This window comes from Anomaloglossus baeobatrachus, chromosome 1, assembly GCF_048569485.1.
Source record: "Anomaloglossus baeobatrachus isolate aAnoBae1 chromosome 1, aAnoBae1.hap1, whole genome shotgun sequence".
Lineage (NCBI taxonomy): Eukaryota > Metazoa > Chordata > Amphibia > Anura > Aromobatidae > Anomaloglossus > Anomaloglossus baeobatrachus.
The window spans coordinates 584,660,562-584,678,857 of NC_134353.1; the positions used below are offsets into that span (position 1 = coordinate 584,660,562).

Here is an 18,296-nt window from a genome sequence, read left to right on the forward strand (position 1 = left end):
GCATGGGATGGCAGTTTAGGTGTACGACCATGTCTTGGTAGGTTTGCAGTTGTGCCATGCGCCTTTCATATTTGGATAATGGATTAAACTGAGGTCTAAGGTGTTCAGAGTGTGGACTTTATTTTATAAACTAACCCTGCTTTAGGCCCCTTTCACACGTCAGTGATTCTGGTACGTTTGTGCTTTTTTTTTAAACGTACCAGAATCACTGACATACGCAGACCCATTATAATGAATGGGTCTGCTCACACGTCAGTGATTTGTCACTGCACGTGTCTCCGTGCAGCGTACCCGCGTGTGCGTGATTGCTGCACGGAGACATGTCCATTTTTTTCTGGCATCACTGATGTTCCACAGACCACGCAGTGGTGTGGTCCGTGAAACACGTGCCAGAAAAAAACGTGCTTTTAAAATAATAAACATTTTAACTCACCCGGCGTCCAGCGATGTCCTCTGCAGCCCGTTCTCCCTGCTCCTTCTGTGCCGGCTGATTACTGTCGCGCATATTCATTATGCGCGACACAGCCGACCCGGAAGCAGCTCCTGCAGGGGTCACCGCCGGCCGGATGCTGCGTCGCGGGAGGATTCAGCACCACGGACAGCGGGAGCGGGCGCAGGTGAGTGAATCTCTAAGTGCAATCACGGGCCACGGAGAACGGAGCCCGGATTGCACTTAGACAACCCACGTGTGCCGTGATTTTCGGCACACGCAGGGACATGTGCGTGTTTTACACGCCAGTGAAAAACGTCTGTGTTTTTCACTGACGTGTGAAACGGGCCTTAGTCTTGTCCACAACTTTATCCCTGACTTGTCTGGTGTGTTCCTTGGTTTTCATGATACAGTTTGATCCCTAATGTTCTTAAATATTTCTGAGGCCTTCAAAAAACAGCTGCAGTCACACGGAGAATAAATTACAGGTGGGCTCAATTTATTAATTAGGTAACTTCTGGGGGCAATTAGTCACTCAGGATTTTAATTAGTATCAGACTACAAGGGGCTAAATAAAAATGCAAACCATAATTTTCAGATTTCTATTTTGAAAATATTTAGGAAACCATGTATCGTTTCCAATACACTTCACAAATACTACTTTGTTTTGGGAAAATCCCAATAAAATACATTTAAGTTTCTGGTTGAATGCGGAAAAAAAATGTGGAAAAGTTCATGGAGTATAAATACTTTTTCATGTCACTTTATATAAAAATATGACATGGATACATGTTAAAATTGTCCTAAGATCCATATGTACTGGTAGGCTAAATATTACACTTAATTATGTATTTAACTAGCGTTATGTGCATCTTCTAACTAGGAACACTGCTATATATAACCTCCAAATAAAGCTCTACAGTAACAAGCAGTTTCCAATGGGAATGACGTTCTGAACACACCAGACATACTTACATCTCCATCTAGTGGCCTTTGGTCATCACAGTCCTTTGTTGGACTGATATCCTGCCTCATTACCCAAATAGGCTCTTTTGGCTCATCAGGAGTGTAAGGGGAGCGTATTGTCCTAGTCTTTACTTCTTCTATTGCCTCCTTTATGTCCTTGATAGCCAGTGAAATGGCATCACGCTTTTCCTTACTGTACCTTTGCACCATTTCTACGGCATTAGCAGCAGTTTTGGAGGCAGAAGAGAGGTTTCCATTAGTAACATGTCCCCCACCACCCTTGGAATGATCAGGATGGTCTATACTTTGCTCAGCTTCTGGCATATCCTCGGCTGCCTTGTCTAAGCTTTGAGAGCTCATACTTTGTTTCACCTCTGCCACAATTTGGTCAATATCTTCTTCTTGCTCATAGCTGTCCATTCTTGGGTATGGTGCGAACTCTGCTTCCTTCTCAGGACTATCCGACTCTCCATCAGACCTTTCATCGTAATGGTGGAGACGAGCACCCAGGGCTTCTTTTCGATAATTGTCAGCTTCTTCTCTTTCTTGTTCATAAAGGCGTAGACCCTCTCTAATGTCCAAATCAGGAGTGTCTCCTATCTCCTCATAAACGTGTTCCTGCAGTCCGTAGTCTGCATAAGGTTCTGCATATTGTTCATCTTCACCCCTGTGAAATAACCTGTGTGTGTAGACATAGCCAGAGTAAGCTGCGCTAATGGCCTCTTCTTGGTCCATACCATGAAAATGTAAATGATTGGGGAGAGTTCTGTTATGTAGCACCTCATCATGCTCCGCCTCAGCGTTCTCAGTGTATTCCTCAGACTCTGGCCTGTACTGAATAGCATACGCATTCTCATCCTCGTTTTCCTGGGCTCTGTCCAGGTCATATCCATCTACTTGACCGGCAATGACATCCCCCTCTGCAGTATCTGTGTGATTGTGAAACCCACTCTCCGTACTCGCAGATCTTGCAAGTGTTCCTTCTTCATCTTGTCCAGACTGTCTATCCTGCTCTCTGGCTGCATGTCGTGAGTTAGGAGATGCGTACGGATCCTGTTCTTCTTCCACTTCTGGAAGTTCAAGGTCAGCTTCTACAGATTCGTTGATGTCTGCATTTGCAGGCTCATCACTTCCCTCCACCTCTTGTGCTCCGTCAAAATTGTTCATGGCAGATTTTCGGGTGGTTACTGTATTAACATCTTGTCTGCAATAATAATAAAAAAAAGCAAAGTATAAGATTCTAGGAATAATAATAAAGCTAAAAACAAAATTACCACGAAATGCATATGACAGAAGTAGAAAGATTACAGGCAGTTGTTATTATAGGGCGAAGTGAATATCAAATGTATTGTAATTAAGCTGCCAGCACAGGAAATCTAATTTAAAAGAAAAACAGCAACGATATAAGAAAATCAGTATAGACAGGTCAAGAAGAACAAACATAATTAAAACAATAAAGAATCTCTATCTCATGTAAATACAGCTAGTCATTTGCTGAAACGTATCCACCAGAATGCTTCCCCTTCCTCTTCTGCACCTTTGTGCCAGTCTGTTTTCAAGTAAATGCCCCCAAGACCTGAGAAACGCACTAAAAGCTGCCCCCCTCGTGCTCTATTTACTCACATACACTTTCCTCACAGAAGGCTCTAGACGCTGCAGGATACAAACATAATTGTCACACATGCTCCAAACCAATCCGGAGAATGACTGCAGCAAATAAACAAGCCGCTAAAACCGAGAAAATCTGAGCTCAGAGGGAAAACTGGTGCAAGTATCTACCTTTATATCGAATTTATTTTCAGATCGATCTATCTAGAATCTGGGAACAAGAATTGTGTTACATAGTGTTATCTATGTACACAATAATACATGCAAACAATGAATATGTGAAATTAAAACTGCATTACTGTAGACCATAACTATTTCTCAACCATGTCTCTCTCGAACCAAAAGCTGGAACTTTAAAGGGTAGTTAAAATCCAATGTTAATAAAATACAGCTTTAGACCCCTTTTGCATGTGCGCACAAAAAAAAAAAAAGCAAGTGTGGCACGTTCCGTTTTGTCCATTTGCGTGCCATCTGTGTGTACGAGTGTGTTATCCATGTGACATGTACTGGAAAACAAACACATGACATTGAAATGAATGGTTTGGATGTGTAAGAGGTGTGCTGGATGGATGGCTAGGGAGGAGGAGGGAGGAGGGAGGAGGGAGGAGGGAGGAGGAGGAGAAGAACAAGAAGGTCCCCTAATTTTAATAACCATCAAAGGTAAAGCAGGCAGCTGGGGGCTGGTATTCTCAGGCTGGGGAAGGTCAATGGTTATTGGGCCCTTCCCAGCCTAAAAATACCAGCCCACAGCTGCCCCAGAAATTGTGCGTTACAATAAAGGAGGCATCAGAATGAGGCTCCATAGCCTCTGAGCAGCAGTGACATCTGACTCACGCTGCGCCCTGCGAGACCCAGCGACTGTGATGAGCGGTGACGTTACACTACACAGCTAACATCAACCTAAAAACCATAACCATGATTGCCACTGCACCAGGGCTAGATGCCAGCTAACACTACACAGCTGACATCAATCCCAAAAACCATAACCCAAAACAACAATTAACTAGATTACCACTGCACCAGGGCTTGATACCAGCTAACACTGTACAGTTGACATCAATCTCTCAAACCACTACCCCGATTACCACCGCCCTAGGGCAATCAGGAAGAGATGAAGCGAGGTGCCAGAATTGGCACATCTAATGAGATGTGCCACTTTGGGGCAGCTGCGGGCTGGTGTTTTTAGGCTGGGAAGGGCCCAATAACCATGGACCTTCACAGCCTGATTATATGAGCCTAAAGCGGTCTGCTTTACCTTTGCTAGTTAATAAAAATGTGGGATCCCCTCATTTTTGTTTTCTTTTATTTATTTGGTTAATAGCTGCAAAAACATTTTATCTATTAGCTATCTATCATCAATCTAGCTTCCAGCTATTATTTTTGTACATCTTTAACACTAGAACTACTGAGGTAGTCATTTTGACTACTTTGCACCATCTATTTCTATATAAGTGTCACGAGTCCAGTAGTACTAGTGTTAAACACATAAAATCTTTAATTTCTTGAATACATTGAACTTTGCTTTGTCTCAGAAGGACAGCACACTGGTGTGCTGTACGTGTTTTTCATGGACCCAGTGACTTCTATTAATCCTTTTCATTCAAACCAACGGTAAAAAAAACCAGACATGTCTCGATGGGGTTCTCACAGACACACATATGGTTCACATAGTCAATGGTCTGTGTGAAAAAAATGAAGTGTGAAGATCAACTGAGACTTAAATTAGTATGCGTGTAAACGTGTCTCCAGTATGAGCGAAAACGAACACTAGACGTACTGGAAATAAGAACGTGTGAAGGGGGCTTAGGCTGATGGGACGAGTACTCCGCCAAATATGGAGGGAGTCATTACCTGCAAATGTATACTAAAAAAAACTGACTAGCAGCTATGAACAGAACATAGTGTGAACAGGTGCAAACTGCATCAGTCTGTTAGGGGGTGCTAGTTCATTTTGTGTTGCCATTTTTGGTCTGTCTGTGTCTGTCTGTCTGTATTTAATTTATATATTTTCCTTCTTCATCCATAATTTACTGCATCTATTTGCCCAGCTCTATAACTAACCAAGGAGGAAATGAATGAATACTTACTCATAGGCATTTATTGTTTTTCGTAGTTTTTCCCTTTTTTATTTTGTAAGGTACTTGGAGCAAATTTTTTTATTCAGAAATAAGGGTGCCACTATCCAAGACCCATAAAGGTCCCACATATTATAGTTAAAAGTCAAAATTTCTGTTTTAATTCCAACACAACTCTGAGATCCTTCCAAATAAGTGTGGAAAATACTGAAAGTGCCTATACAGTTTACAAAATGGTTAAGCTGTCATGCAATAAAGGGGTTGTCTAAAAGTAATTCTTTAGGAACACAATGCTGCTCTGCCTCCTGACTTCCTTCTTAATAAGGAGCAGTGCGCTCCTAAAGATTGACAATAGCACCACTCCAGCGTTTTTGTTTTTTTCATTTTACCGCTGGAGTGGTGCTCCAAATCTAAGATTCACTGACCCTGCTCTTATATTTGCCTTTATCTTCTATCACCGTCGCTCCGGTCGGTCTCCTGTGATTTATGATCTCCCGGATCTCTCCTGTTTCATGGAGCATGCCAGAGGTTACTCTACAATGTAAGTCTATGAGAGCCTCATTTTGACCTGGTTCTGCCTCTTACAGAGTTGCATTGAAAGGTTCTGATGTAACTTCTGACTTTTGGCCAGTCCGATATTTCGGGCACAGGACCAAAGCGGCATTGGTAAAACATGAAGACACTGGAGGGCGAGTATACTACAAGTGACAGGGACCTTACATTAAAATCTCCAGTAGTCAGTACTGAAAAAAAATGCTGCAGTCGTGCTTTAAAGGCAACCTGTCATGTAATTTATGTGTTCTAATCTAGAAGCAGGGTGATGTGTGGCCTAGTAACCCCTTCCTACTCACCCCTGTATTGCAAAATTGTGTAATGTGCATGTATAAAAATATGTTTTATTACTTATGTGTACCCTACGTAAATGAGCAGGGGCTCTAGCCCCATGGGCGTCACATTGCCCTGTGGGCGTTTTTCCGTGGTATCACGCCCCTGTGGGTGTGATACCATGGATTTACTTGAGCACCATCACGGTCAACTCCTGGAGATCCCTCGCGTGCGCACTTACCATTCCCGCAGCCTTGTTATCTGGGTGCTTGCTTCTCGTCTTCAGACGCACACTGCGCATGACCGGAACCACAGGAGTCTTCTGAGCATGTGCTGAAGCTAAGAAGCAAGCACCCGCATAACAAGGCTGTGGCCGGGAATGATAAGTGCACACGCGCAGGATCTCAAGGAGCGATGGGACGTCGCTCAAGTAAATCCATGGTATCACGCCCACAGGGGCGATATACCACTTAAAGCATGCAAACACCCACAGGGTGATGTGACGCCCATGGGGCTAGAGCCCTTGCTCATTTACATATATGTACCCTAAGTAATAAAACACATTTTTATACATGCACATTACACACTAGTACAACACAGGGATGGGTAGGAAGAGGTTACTAGCACACACATCACACTGCTACTAGGTTAGAATGCATAAATTACCTGACAGGTTCCCTTTAAAACCAGCTGCATGGAAGCAACACTAGTCTGAACAGTGTGCTTTTCAGTGCAACAAGCAGAGAGAGCTGTTTCCCATAGACTTGCATTGATGACGGATTGTGCCAAAAGTACCTGCGTTGCTTCCGTTGGCCGACGCTCCATTGCTTCCGCCAAGCGGAAGCAACGCAGAATGCAACGTTAAATGCTTGCGTCAAAATGACGCCAACCAACGGATTCTGTTGGTTCCATTAAAATTTATAATGGTTCCCTATGGTAGCGGATTCCGTTGCTAAGTGCTAATTTCTACTGAGCATGAGCTAATTTCTACTGAGCATGCCCAGAATGAAAAAAAATGAAAAAAGAAAAAAACAGAGCCGACGGATTCCGTTAGACGGACGCCTAACGTACGCCAAACGGATGCAACGGTCCGTTATGTCACAGGAATCAGCTAACGGATTCCTGTGAAATAACGGATCCGTTGCATCCATTGACACCACAAAAATAACGGATGGGTCAAAACGACGCAGCAACGGACCCAGCGGATTTCGCCCAACGCAAGTGTGAAACTAGCCTAAGAGCTGGCTGGATCCGTAGTCTCAGGGTTGCACTTGCAAGCTATATAGAAAACAGTATGCACGCGTGAGCGCTTTGCCTAGTTATCGGACTACCTTTGATTTACGAATGAGGTGGCCTGTAACCTAGGCAACCAGCAGTAACCTTTCAAATGAAAAAAGCCCTCCATACCTGAGAATAACCAAAAAATAGGTAACCGACCATTCTGAGACTACAGGGTGGACGGTAACATAAGCAATGGGAAGTACTCAACAGAATTAATCATCCATCCTTTCTTAAGAAAGAAGAGGATTTTGAAAAAGTGGTGAACTGAAAAGTGGCTTGTTGTTACAAGTACTTTAGAATTTTCACCCATATAAGTTAAAAGAGCCATGTGAAAGATGATCCTTTTTTGTCTGAAGTCATTGTGGAGAGTCAAATATCCTCCATACACATAAGATCATCAGTGGTCCTGCTGAAATACCACTGTGACTAATCATAATAGGTGTATATATCAACTATCTAAAAGGTACATTAACCAAAAACTGACTATACAACATTACATAATTATTAGAGAACAGTGAAATATTCATGTTGGGATTACGAGTACTATTCCAGTATTCGTCACGAATAACGAACCTAAGGCAAGTCAATGAGGAACCTTATTTTTCTTGAAGATTTCCCAGAAAATGCTCCAGTTCCCCATTGACTTGCCTTAGGTTCGTTATTCGTAACAAATACTGGAATAATACTGGGTATTCCGTAAGCATAATTTGAACCCGAATATTTCATTATTTGCCTATCACTAATAATTATGACAAAAGTACAGAAACATTATTACAATAATATACAAGTAAATGTATAAAGGCTGAAGTACGGTAATTAATAACGTGATCAGTGTCAATCATCACCAATATGTCATAGGGGATAGGAGACTGGATTTACCAGTACAAAAGCAATTTAATGAACTGGACCATACTGAAAAAACAAAATCTCACATTTTTCATCTTTAATCATATTCCCCTTTTGAGAAGAGGTGGTGATAAGACCAGACTGAAAATAAAAGAACTACTTGGGACACACTTAAATATAGTTAGGAGCAATAGAAAACAGAATTTAATTTTAACCCCTTAACGATAAATGACGTACATAGCACGTCATGAGCAGTTCCCATATCATGAAGTGCGATGTCCGTCCTGGATCAAAACTGTCACGATAAGAAAATGTACAATGACTGCTCCATGTCAACAGTGGTCACCACCAGCTGACCGGGAAGGCCAGTGATGTGGGGCCCCATTTCAATATGATTGACTGATCACAGCACTTCCCTCACGATCACCACCAGAGCCTGGCTAAGCTGACAGCCGAGCTGCTGTGCGCGCCGTCCCTGGCTGACTAAACCTCTCGATGCCATGATCGCAGGATTTAGAATGTTGTGAGAGGGAGGGGGCTCCTTCTTTCACCTCCATCAGCACACATGCAACAAAATCAGGGGAACCATTGGTTGTTATGGCCCCTGCCTGAAGGTCAAATAATGACCTCCTGGTGTGCCACGGATGGTAGCCTGTTAGACACAGCCATAGGCAGGATCCAACAGGCATTCTGCCAGTGTAATCTGACAGGTCTCATGTATTGCATCACATGATTATTGCAATGCATGAGACAACTGATCAGAATAATAAAAGTTAAAATCCCATAGAGGGACTAAGTAAAAAAAAGTGAAGAAAAAAAGATAATTTAAAAAAACAAAACAAAATAAAGAACAAAAAAAAATTATACCAATAAATATGAATATTTGTCTACAAACAAAAGTGAAGTAATAAAGAACAGGTATTTGGTATTGCTACATCCAAAGAGACACGATCTATAAACCTGTCCTTTCACAATATTTAATGCCTTACACTTCATATGGAATGAAACACGGTCAAAATGATGACTGCAAATAAAAATGGTATAGCTGAAAACATCATCCTGTACCGCAAAAAACAAGCCTCCACACAGCTCCATCAGTAGAAAAATAAAAAAGCTACAGCATAGTTCTCAGAAAACAGCTATGCAAAAACAATACAGTCGCTGACAGAAGTTCTGTCACTTATCCATGTTATGTAAATAAAAGCTTATAACCAGACTTTAAATTCATCCATTGGTTTTATAAATTACTCTTTTGAAAGCTGAAACCCGCCCAAATTTGCTTTAGATTATGAAAATAAAGTTGCTGAAATATTGATCATTTAAAGGAGTTGTCCAACAAACTCCAAAATTTTTGGTAAGCTAATCTGTGCTGTATTGTCATATAAAACACCCCTACATTGTTATATTTGTTTTCTAACTTTTGTTCCTCTTGAATTATCCTTTTATTCTCTGCAGCGCTTTGTTTACATTTAGCTCAACCAAACCGACCTCTTCCTGTATTAAACCTCACAGTCAGAGCTGGCACCGCCCGACCTCAGTGTCCAACCTCGCCACATGCCCGCCCTCTGCACACACATTCCCTGTCAGTATTCTGCCCCAGCACTGACCTGTTATCACTCTAGCATTGGAAATAACAGCCCCACATCGGGCTCTGCACCCCACACATGCATATGGCTCTGCACCCCACACACACACATCGGGCTCTGCAACCCTCCACACACATCGGGCTCTGCAACCCTCCACACAAACACACACACACACACACGGCGCTCCATACTGACCCCCTCACCATCGTTCTGCATCGCCCCCCCCAAACCATCATTCTGCAACGACCCTTCTACCTCCATCGGGAATACATGTAGGGAATACATACTCACCCCTCCTCGGTCTCCGCCGCTGCTGCATGTTCGTCCGCTGTCTGGTACGGACATTTCAGCACACTAGTGACATCACCACTGTCTTGAACTGTCAGACACAGACAGCTGGACAGTGATGTGAAGAAGCGCAGCACTCCCTCTCATTAGTGCTTTCAAATGTATCGGCATCTGTGATGCAGATACATTTGAATATGTGTGATCCTGAGCAGGGGGCCCGATGCTGGCGGTGACACCGCGGCAGCCGCCGCCAGGCCCCTCCCCTCAGCTCACGGGTCCCACAGCAGGGTAAGGTTGCGGGGAGAGTACGGGCTGCGGGGGAAGGTGTGGGAGGGTGCAGGGAAGGGGGGCGGGGATTCCACACACTGTATCCGCCCAGCAGAGCGGCAACATGCGGTTCACAGATTTGCATGTCAACATGGTCCTGCCCATGTTGACATGAAATGACCGGAAGCAGCAAAATCGCGGCAGGAGCGGTCACATGACCGCTCTGAGCCGGGGGAGAGGGGCTGACAGCAGGGCAGGTAAGTGGTCACTATCTACTTACCTGCCCCAATGTAGCCCAATAGGGAAATAATAAAAAAAAGTCAAAATAAGCCGGATAACCTCTTTAATGAACACATAGTTACATAGTTACATAGTTACTTAGGTTGAAAAAAGACCTAGGTCCATCTAGTTCAACCTTCCTCCACCAGTTCTACATTTAGTCACTAAGTCATTTATAACCAACAATGTTTTGTGTACTGAGGAAATCATCCAGCCCTTTTTTAAAAGCTGTTATAGTATCTGCCATTACAACCTCTTGTGGTAGTGTATTCCACAGTCTGACCGCTCTAACTGTAAAGAACCCTTTCCTATTTAGGTGTCGGAATCGCTTTTCTTCCACTCGCAGTGAGTGCCCCCTGGTCCTTAGTATTGTTTTTGGAAGAAATAAGTCATGTGCCAGTCCTTTATATTGACCACACATGTATTTATACATATAAATGAGATCTCCTCTGAGACGTCTTTTTTCTAAGCTAAACATATCTAACTTTTTCAACCTGCCATCATATGGGAGGCCTTCCATTCCTTGTAATAGTCTAGTTGCCTGCCTTTGAACTGACTCTAACTTCTGAATGTCCTTTTTAAAATGTGGAGCCCAAAACTGGATCCCGTATTCCAGATGTGGTCTTACAAGTGATTTATAGAGGGGTAACAGAAAAATCAGATTTTGACAAGACAAAAGTTTTATCGCCTTGTCATATAATGCACCCAATCCTAGTTTACATTCTCACCTGTGATCACTAAATGATCGGTTAATTAGTGGATGTGTATAAAAAGAAACCCAGCACCCCAGACCTTCAGTTGAACTGCAACTTGACCTCTGACAACATGCCACCCTGTGACCAAAGCCTTGATTATCAAGAGGCTGAAGACCAGATCCACTGGAGAGGTGGCTGTCACCTTTAATGTGTCTCAGCGTCAAGAACAAAGAATTAAAAAAAGATTTGAAGAGACTGGAGAAGTTTTGACAAGCCCAGGTCCGGCAGACCGCGCAAGACAACTGCTCAGGAGGAACATTTGTTGGTTAGAAAATCCAAAGCCAGCCACTCTTCCACTGCAGCAGAGCTCCAAAAGGCCTGGTCACCTTAACTCCCTGTGTCAACTAGAACAGTTTGTAGGATTTTGTCTAGAAATGGCATCCATGGTCAAATCACTGCCCAGAAGCCAGCACTAATCAAAAGGCAATTAAAAAAACGTGTGGCATTTGCCAAGTCCCAGAGCCTGCTAAACAGATGGACGCTGGAAAAGTGGATTTCTCTGATGAATCTTCAGTTGAATTACTCCACAGCCACTGCAAATACTGCAGACCACCTACTGGAGCCCGTATCGATCCAGAAAACAGTTAAGTTTGGTGGTGGAAAGATCATGGTCTGGGGTTACATTCAGTATGGGGGTGTTCTAAACATTTGCATGGTGGAAGGCAATATCAATAGCCTAAAATATCAAGAAGTATTAGCTACCTCTTACATTCCCAATCATAAAAGGGGTCACATTCTGCAGTAGGATGGTGCTCCATCTCATACATCCATCTCTACAACAAAGTTCCGCTTGGCAAAGAAGATCAAGGTGCTCAAGGACTGGCCAGCCCAGTCCCCAGACATGAACATCATTGAGCATGTTTGGAGTAGGATGAAAGTGGAAGTTTGGAAGACAAAACCAAAGAATCTAGATGAACTCTGGGAGGCATGTAAGACTGCATTCTTTGCTATTCATGATAACTTCATCAATAAATTGTATGAATCATTGTTGAACCACATGGATGCAGTCCTTCAAGCTCATGGAAGTCACACAAAATATTAAATATGGCTCTAATAGCACCACAACTTCATTCACCAATGTTATGCAACATATCTTTGTATTAGAAGTTAATTATTTGTTTGAATTTCACATTACTTTCTGTGGGCGACAAAAAAGCTTTTGTCTTGCCAAAATCTGATCTTTCTGTGTTCATTAAATGATCAATATTTCAGCTTTGAAGCAACTTTATTTTCATAACCTAAACCAAATTTGGGAGGGTTTCAGCTTCTAAAAGAGTAATTTATAAAACCAATGGATGAATTTAAAAAGTGAGGTTATAAGCTTTTATTTACATAACATGGATAAGCGACAGAACTTCTGTCAGGGACTGTACTTTATCTATAAAAGCTAGTTTAGGTAGTTTTAAGATAGGCCCTATTTTCCAGTGTGAATTACCACGTGTGCATAACAGTACCTGTAGGTTCAAAGTTTCCACTTTTATGCAATTAAAAGATGCGGCGTTTGAAGGGATCAGGGTGGCATTTGAAGAGTCCCAGGCAGCATTTGAATGGACCAGTGTGGCACTGCTCGCAATCTGGAGACACCCATCGGACTGAACTGCGCAGTGTACATGTAGTGCGGGACAAGTAGAAAACACTTTTGTGAGGTATGCAGGGGCATGTCTGAGGATATAAAGAGGATGCAGAAACCCTATTCACATAATTTTAAAGGTGATGGACATACCGTAGTTTCCTTTTAAATACAATTTTATAAGCTGCTTGGCCTCTTCTCCCTTTTTGGGAATCTCTTGTATATATGCTTTGTATATAAGGTGTGTTTATTTTACGTGGTTGTTATCAATACTAATGTCTATTTTTTTCACAGATATTTAATTATTTGTTCACTATTGAAGAATTATGACTGATCTTACCCTTTAAATAGTCCACGTAATTTTTTCATACATATTTTTGTTACACATATCCCGGGCTCCGCTTCCTTCCCCTGCGCTCACTGCCCTCTTGTGCCCCACGTCGAGTTTTGTAAGATGCCCTACATGGCTGTGTTAGGTTAGAAGAATATATTCATTTTTACATTTCTTTTCCAGAGATCAGTTATTCATTTTGATAGATATATTTGGGTTTTAGGAAAACAAGGGGAACATATTCACCTACAAAAAGCTCTGTATAATATCTGGGAAGGCGCGGTAGATTTATACGCTAAGGCTTAATATCATTGGCACAAGAATGCCTAGCTCTATTATCACGGCAGCTGAGTACTGTATAATGACAAATTGCCAGATTTGCACTAGCAATGTGATTTACAGTTCCAGCAGGGACAGTCGCATAGCTGATTGATTCCCATGCCAGAAACAGATAACGGCACACAAGCCCATAAAATATAGATGGCCTTGCTGCTGGGAGACATTAGGAGTGACTCACTGAACTCAGGGCTGCTTTGTTCACCATAGTTATTTTGTTGAAATGCTCACAACTGAAATTGAAAAAGATTCATGGGAAATAAGTACAAAAGACAAAGCAATGATGTCTGCCTTAAAGAAAATACTTCATGCAAGCAGCCTTGGGTGCTACACCTCACTAGAGGATGAAAACTATTCTAACCTTACCATGGCTCCTTAAAGACAAAGCAGAACTGATATAATGTTATGTAGGGATTACATTGTAAAAGCTTGTATCGTTACTGCATAGCTAAATTTTTATCTCTAAGGCTAAGTTCACATTTCCGTTGATTTGTATCAGTCACATGCGTCGCTTGACGCATGTGACTGATGCGCTGTTCAACGCTGTACAACGGATGACAAAGAACAGAATTCTTTGTCGGATTCCGTTGTGTGCGGGGGGCGGAGTTCTGGGGCGGAGCCGAGCGGGGGGCGGGGCCAGGCGCTGAGGATGTCAGTGGAAGTGCTGCGGTCTGCATGGCTGGGGACAGGTGAGTGTATGTGTGAGTGAGTGTGTGTATGTGCATGTATGTATGTATGTATGTATGTATGTATGTATGTATGTGCACATGCAAAGTGCGGGAGGGGGCGGAGCCGAGCGGGGGGCGGGGCCAGGCGCTGAGGATGTCAGTAGAAGTGCTGCGGTCTGCATGGCTGGGGACAGGTGAGTGTATGTGTGAGTGAGTGTGTGTATGTGCATGTATGTATGTATGTATGTATGTATGTATGTGTGTGTGTGCACATGCAAAGTGCGGGAGGGGGCGGAGCCGAGCAGGGGGCGGGGCCAGACGAGGGTGTCAGTGCATGGCTGGGGACAGGTGTGTGTGTGTGTGTGTGTACATACATGTGCGGAGTGCGGGAGGGGGCGGGGCCGAGCGGGGAAGTGTCGGCCTCCCTGCACACGTAACCAGCCTAAATATCGGGTAACAGCAAAGCACCCGATATTTACCTTGGTTACCCGATATTTACCTTGGTTACGGGCCTACACCGCTTAGCGCTGGCTCCTTGCACCGTAACCAGGGTAAATATCGGGTAACCAACCAAAGCTGGTGACGTGTGCAGGGAGCCAGAGAGCATGCGCAGCGAAATCCGACGGATCTCGCTGCTCAAAAAACGTTACATGCTGCGTTCCTCCCGCCCGGCGGTCAGTCGTTCCACGACTGATCAGCCAGGCGGAGGGTGCAACGCAGCATCATCAGTCACAATCCGCTGCTCATACAAGTCTATGGGAGCAGCGGAATCCGCTAAACGGATTCCGCTGTTTACAAGAGCAGCGGATTGTGACTGATAGATTTTAGCGGAAATGTGAACTTAGCCTTAAAAAGGAACCTGTCAGGTCCAATAGGCACCCAGAGCCACGAGCAGTTCTAGGTGTACTGTATATTGCTAATCCCTGCCTAATCATCCCTGTATACACTAGCATAGATAAAGAGAGCTTTAGAAAAAGGATTTCTAAAGATCTTCTATCGTATGCTAATGAGCGAGGGGACTAGTCCTCTGGGCGTTAGTTCCTCTGACTAGTCGCCCCCATTAGCATGTTAGTACACCCCTGTGGGTGTGCTAACATGATAATGAATACGCAGTGTCACAGGATGATCTCACTCACCTCTCCATCGCCATCGCGTTCAAAGCTGGATTTCGGCTCAGTGCGCATGACCCCGGAGTATGGGTCATGTGCACTACTTCACTTTGAAGTCAGGACGCGTACACCCGGCTTCATAGTGCACCTGACCAAAACTTCGGGGTCATGCGCACAGAGACGAAATCCAGTGTAAGTAAGTGATGGCGGCGGAGAGGTGAGTGAGACCATCCTCTGATGCTGCACATTCATTAGCATGTTAGTACACCCACAGGGAAATACTAACATGCTAATGAAGGCAACTGGCCGGGGACCAAACGCCCATGAGACTAGTGCCCTTGCTCATTAGCATATGGTAACAGATCTTTACAAAAACTTATTCTACAGATCTCTTTATCTATGCTAGTGTATACAGGGACGGTTAGGCAGGGATTAGCCGTATGTACCCAGAATTGCTCGTGGGTCTGGGTGCATATTACACCTGACTGGTTCACTTTAATTTTCATTTAGATTTTGCTTTGTGCGCTACAGAAAAAAAATCTCAGGGAAACTATCAACAAGCTGCCCTTGACAGATCTATTATTCTTATAATAATAATAATAATACTAATATTTATACACTTATATAGCGCCATTCATTCCACAGTGCTTTACATACATCAGCAACACTGCCCTCATTTGGGCTCACAATCTAAATTCTCTATCTGTATGTCTTTTGAAAAGTAGTTACAAAACATATACAGCTGCACACTGAAATGGTAACAATGAATAAGCATACTCTGGCATTGCATTACTGCTATAGGAATATTTGGGAAAAAAAGAGATATTTAGCATATGTATTGGCCAATGCATGTGAGCCCAGTAACCAACGACAAGGTAATCTCTGTATACCATTTTCAACCCAGATAGTGGCATTACAGGTTAGGTTCCCGGTATATAGAGATATACCTTGCCGTTGGTCACTGGACTCAGATGCATTAGCCAATACATATACTAAATTCTGTATCTCTCTTTTTTAAAATATAGCTATAGCAGTAATGCAATACCAAAGTTCCCTTATTCATTGTTAGCATTTCAGTGTGCAGCTGTATATGTTTTGTGGTTATAATGTGTTTTCAGCTAGCACCTGTTCACCATTGTTGGATATGCGGGTCATCCTTTTTGTATATTTATTTTGGAAAAGTAGTTGTCTGGTGAAAACAAGCTATCACCTATCCAAATAAAAATTTTTGATTTGTGGAGGGGGTTTGACCGCTTGGACCCCATTTATTGTCGAAATGAGAAATTTTTATCCCCAAATTGAATGCCCATGATAATGAACTTCATTCATTCTCTATGGATCTTACAAAAAAAGCAGAGCGTAATTTAATAGGAAATAAATAAAGTAGAGGTCAAACGTGTACTGGACCGCTGGAATAGACCTGAACCTCCTTCCATCTCTCAATGGATATCAAGGGTTAATGAAATTCTGCTTATGTAGGGTTTTACCTCTTCCATACAGGACTCTTATTTGAAATTCTGGAATACCTGGTACCAATGGATGGATTTCCAGCAGACCTCAGAGTACCGTGAGTTCCTGGGAGTTTGGCACTTGGATCTTCTTTTTTCTGATAAGTTATCGGTATATATTTGATGAGTCAGGCAGGGGTGGCACCCTAGATACTACTCTTTGGGGATGTTTTTCCCTGCAAAAAGTGTGCGCTCTGCACTGGTCTTTTTTTATTCTAATTCTGTCATGGTTCACTCCTGGCTCAGCTGCAGCAGGGCCTTTTTTTTTTGTTTCACTTCTGATACAGGTCACGTTAGAGGTTAATCCTTCCTGCCTAGTTCAGGCTGCTTTATTAGGGCATGGTTTCTCTGGGACTACGCCAGTGATATTTCTGGCTCTGCTGTGTTCTGCTCGTGAGTGACCTGTTGTCTGCCTTGCCCCCCCCGCCTGACCTCCATGTTCACCTGACCTGTTGTTAACCTCCTCTGTTCTCTGTTTCCGTCTTGTCATTGCCTCTCCCGCTGTCTCCCTTCAGCTCCCTGTTCGTCTGTCTCCCTGTTTGTTCCTTATCTGTTTACCTTGATTCTGTCTTGTCTTCCCATTCTCCCTCGCTTCTGAGTTCTGATTTCCCGGCTACTGACCGTTTGCTTCCCTCTGACTTCGCTTAGACTTTGCCCCTGTGTATTTACAAGACCTCATGCTGTGACACGGCTTTCTGACGATTCTACTGCCACCTGGTGGGCTTGACTAGTATTACCTCTGCTAGGGAATTCTCTGCTCATATGTTTTCTCCACTCTAACGCCCCCTAGTGGTTTACCAGCTAACTACCTTCTCAGGTAGTTTCAGGAATCCTCTCAGTCCCACATTACTGCGCTGTACTGCTAGTGTACATCTTAGATTACAGCGTGACAAATTCTTTACTTTTTTCTCTCAGCATCCCCCTCCCCGCTAGCTGAACTCTCTGTGCTTTTCTCCCAGACACCCCCCCCCCCCCACCCCCGTCTCCCTCTTTCCTCTTCTTCTCTATCCTTGTTCTTCTTAATACCCTTAGCTCCCCCCTCGTTCCTTAGCAATAAAATATACAGGCTCAGTTTGTATTTTGAATTCTGGTTCTCTTCTAATGCTTGATGGTATTGGTGACAGTGTATACCTTATTTCTTTGTAATTGTGCAATGTCTTTATTGTCTCCATTGGAAGGAGCGTATTGCTCTGTTTGTGCTTATGTTGTAGCTTATTTAAATAAAGAATAAAAAAAAGCAAAAAACAAAAAAAACAACATGCGTACTGACACTCTATTCTAACAAGGATAAAAGTGACCCATTCTGCCAATCGGTCCCAGCAGTTGGACCTCCCCTGATCAATAAGCTACCACCTATCTCATGGATAGGTTGTAACTAGTTTTCACCAGACAATCCCTTTAAGGGTATGTGCCCACGTCCTGGATGCAGTGTCAGCCCTCCTGCGGAGACATGAGCGTTCTCTGCGGGAGATCACAGCTGCCCATGCCCGCGATCAGGGTCTGGGGAGCTGCGGACTTTTGCTTTGTTCTCCCGCGGAGAACACACGCCTCTCTGCAAGCATAAATTG

At 43.4% G+C, this 18,296-nt stretch overlaps 1 protein-coding gene across 3 annotated transcripts in view; it reads right to left on the minus strand.

Annotated features, from left to right (window-relative positions):
- Positions 1–18,296, minus strand: part of APBA1 (amyloid beta precursor protein binding family A member 1) — a 236,676-nt gene that overhangs the window by 113,531 nt on the left and 104,849 nt on the right. For all 3 annotated transcript variants that reach the window (XR_012724756.1, XM_075317860.1, XM_075317848.1), the window contains exon 2: positions 1,406–2,600. Coding sequence is in view for 2 of the 3 variants with exons in the window: in XM_075317860.1 (XP_075173975.1) it covers positions 1,406–2,563 (1,158 nt within the window). In the remaining variant the exon portion in view is untranslated. The remainder of the gene's footprint in view (positions 1–1,405; positions 2,601–18,296) is intronic.